This window comes from Piliocolobus tephrosceles, unplaced genomic scaffold (genome assembly GCF_002776525.5).
Source record: "Piliocolobus tephrosceles isolate RC106 unplaced genomic scaffold, ASM277652v3 unscaffolded_43468, whole genome shotgun sequence".
Classification (NCBI taxonomy): domain Eukaryota; kingdom Metazoa; phylum Chordata; class Mammalia; order Primates; family Cercopithecidae; genus Piliocolobus; species Piliocolobus tephrosceles.
The window spans coordinates 7411-10983 of record NW_022328163.1 but is presented as its reverse complement, the minus strand read 5'-3'; the positions used below and the strand labels follow the sequence as shown (position 1 = coordinate 10983).

At 54.0% G+C, this 3573-nt stretch overlaps 1 protein-coding gene across 2 annotated transcripts in view; it reads left to right on the top strand.

Moving 5' to 3' along the window:
• LOC113219558 (PI-PLC X domain-containing protein 1) overlaps positions 1 to 3069 on the top strand; it is a 14373-nt gene extending 11304 nt beyond the window's left edge. For both annotated transcript variants that reach the window (XM_026453348.1, XM_026453349.2), the window contains exon 7: positions 2731 to 3069. In XM_026453348.1, the coding sequence (XP_026309133.1) occupies positions 2731 to 2969 (239 nt within the window). In that variant the 3' untranslated portion in view covers positions 2970 to 3069. The remainder of the gene's footprint in view (positions 1 to 2730) is intronic.
• Positions 3070 to 3573: the final 504 nt, after the last annotated feature.

Below are 3573 nucleotides of genomic sequence, written 5' to 3'. Positions count from 1 at the left end.
ATACACACATTGGCAGGGGGAGGGATCAACAAGGTGTGGTCCATCCATGCTGTGGAATATTATGCAGCCATGAAAAGGAACAAGGCTCTGACGGGCACGAACCTTGAGGACATCACGCTCAGTGAGAGAAGACAGACACAAAAGGCCACATAGTGTGTGAATCCGTTTACACGAAATGCCCAGAACAGGCCAGTGCAGAGACAGAAAGAGGATTCGTGGTTGCTGGGGGCTGGGGAGGGAAAATGAGGACTGACTGCTTCACGGAAACAGGGTCACCTTTTTGGGGCGATGACAATGTTCTGGAACTAGGGAGAGGTTGGAGTTGCACAATGTGAACGCACTCTTTATTTTTTTAGTTAATTATTTTATAGAGAAGGGGCCTCACTGTGTTGCCCAGGCTGGTCTCAAACTCCCGGTGTCAGCCGGGCATGGTGGCTCACACCTGTGATCCCAGCACTTTGGGAGGCCAAGGTGCGTGGATCATCTGAGGTCAGGAGCTGGAGAGCAGCCTGGCCAACATGGCAAAACCCCTTCTCTACTAAAAATACAAAAATTAGCAGGCACAGGCCAGGCACGGTGGCTCACGCCTGTAATTCCAGCACTTTGGGAGGCCAAGGCAGGCGGATGACGAGGTCAGGAGATCGAGACCATCCTGGCTAACATGGTGAAACCCCATCTCTACTAAAAATACATAAAACTAGCCAGGCGTGGTGGCAGGCACCTGTAGTTCCAGCTACTCGGGAGGCTGAGGCAGGAGCATGGCGTGAACCCGGGAGGTGGAGCTTGCAGTGAGCTGAATTGCACCACTGCACTCCAGCCTGGGAGACAGAGTGAAACTCCATCTCAAAAAAAGAAAAAAAAAAATTAGTGGATGCCGGTAATCCCAGCTACTCGGTAGGCTGAGGCTGGAGAAATGCTTGGACCTGGGTGGCCGAGGTTGCGGTGAGCCGTGATCGCATCACTGCACTCCAGCCTGGGCAATAAGAGTGAGACTCCATCTCAAAACAAAACAAAAATACAAAAATTAGCCGGGCAAGGTGGCGGCGCCTGTAGTCCCAGCTACTCGGGAGGCTGAGGCAGGAGAATGGCGTGGACCTGGGAGGTGGAGCTTGCAGTGAGCGGAGATCGCGCCACTGCACTCCAGCCTGGGTGACAGAGGGAGACTCCGTCTTGGAAAAAAGAAAAAAGATAACTTTCTGGTATGTGAATTTCCGCACAATTTTGGTAAGAGAGCCACTGAGGGGCTGTGAGGTGCAGGCAGCACTGGCAGGAGCCCGAGGGTTGGAGGGAGGAAGGTCCTCCCCATGGGGATGGTGGCAGGTGCGGCTGTCTCGGTCCTGCTGCATCCCACGGGGTCAGCGTAAAACCCAGCTCACCGGCCGGGCAAAGGAGCAGCTTTTGTCAACTTGGTCTCTCGCCCTCACATGTGAACGAGGTTAGAGACTTTTTTTTTTTTGAGACGGAGTTTTGCTAGTGTCGCCCAGACCGGAGTGCAGTGGCGCGACCTCGGCTCATTTTAACCTCCGCCTCCCAGGTTCAAGCGATTCTCCTGCCTCAGCCTCCCGAGGAGCTGGGATGACAGGCGTGCACCACCACGCCCGGCTAATTTTTTGGTGTGTTCACTAGAGAAAGAGTTTCAGCCGGTTGGTCAGGCTGGTGTTGAACTCCTGACCTCACATGATCCCCCGGCCTCAACCTCCCAAAGCGCTGGGGTGACAGGCGTGAGCCACCGTGCCCAGCCTAGAAATAACTGTTAAAAACCACTCAGAGAACTTGGCCATAAACGTCTGTTGAGTCTGCTGTCTCTGGCCATGGAGTCAGTCCAGCTAGTCAACACTGGGGCACTGGAACGGACGTCTGGGGGAGCTTCTGCAAACACAGCTTGCAGACCGCATCCCTCTGCCCCCAGAGATTGTGGCTCAGCAGATCTCAGTGGAGACCGAACATTTGCATTTCTAATTATTGCAGAGGTTCCACTTAGAGAATCACTGGTCAATGTCAACCCTCTCTATAAGCCTCATAACAGATGGCACAGACTTAGTGCCTCAGACAACAGCATTCTTCTCTGTGTATCACATGGGGATAAGAACGTGGACATCTCTGGGGCCATTATTCTGTCTCCCACATGGGATTAGGATGTGGACATCTTTGGGGCCATTATTCTATCTCCCACATGGGATTAGGATGTGGACATCTTTGGGGCCATTATTCTGTCTCCCACATGGGATTAGGACGTGGTCATCTTTGGGGTTGTGCACCACCCACCACGTGTTTGTTTGTTTGTTTTTCTGGGAGGACGGAGTTTCGCTCGTTGCCCAGGCTGGAGCGCAGTGGTGCAATCTTGGCTCACTGCAACCTGTGCCTCCCAGGTCCAAGCAATTCTCCTGCCTCAGCCTCCTGAGTAGCTGGGATAACAGGCACCTGCCACCATGCCCAGCTAATTTTGTATATTTAGTAGACATGAGGTTTCTCCGTGTTGGCCAGGCTGGTCTCGAACTCCCGACCTCAGGTGATCCGCCCACCTCAACCTCCCAAAGTGCTGGGATGACAGGCATGAGCCACCACGCCCAGCACCACCCACCACCAAAGTTCCCCTGATTTCCTTGTTGGCCGTGATGCTTTCCAACTCGAATTCCTGAGATCTGAACCTCCAACCATGTGACTAGGAGGGATCAACAGGCAGGCGAGGCACCTGACGGTGTAAACCTGTCCCCCACCGCCCTGTTGCAGGAGGGTTGTTCGTAGCCGGCACCAACCTCACGGAGAACCTGCAGTACGTTCTGGCACACCCGTCCGAGTCCCTGGAGAAGATGACGCTGCCCAACCTTCCCCGGCTGAGCGCGTGGGTCCGAGAGCAGCGCCCGGGGCCGGGCTCACGGTGCACCAACGTCATCGCGGGCGACTTCATTGGAGCGGACAGCTTCGTCGGGGACGTCATCGCTCTCAACCAGAAGCTGCTTTGGTGCTGACGTGGGGGTTCAGGACGCGGGGGCTGAAGTTTCACCCCCAACTTTCCAAGTATCGTGACTTTGTTGGGGCCAAATATTGGGGATCATAGGACCGATAATATGTTTTCTTTTTCTTTCTTTTTTTTTTTCTAATAGAGATGGGGTGGTTGGGCACGGTGGCTCACGCTTGTGATCCCAGCACTTTGGGAGGCCGAGGCTGGTGGACCACAGATTCAAAAGTTCAAGACCAGCCTGACCAACATGGTGAAACCCTGTCTCTACTAAAAAGACAAAAATTAGCTGGACATGGTGGCAGGTGCCCGTCATCCCAGCTACTCGGGAGGCTGAGGCAGGAGAATTGCTGGAACCCGGGAGGCGGAGATTGCATTGAGCGGACATCCTGCCACCGCAACCCAGCCTGAGTCACAGAGCGAGACTCTTATCTCAAAAAAAAAAAAAAAAAATAGAGGTGGGCTCTCGCTCTGCTGGCCCGGTTGTTCTGGAACTCCTGGCCTCAAGTGATCCTCCCACCTCAGCCTCCCAAAGTGCTGGGATGACAGGCAGGAACCACCACGGCAGCCCGAAATATGTGTTTTTTTATTTCTGTATTCTCCTTGCTGTAGCG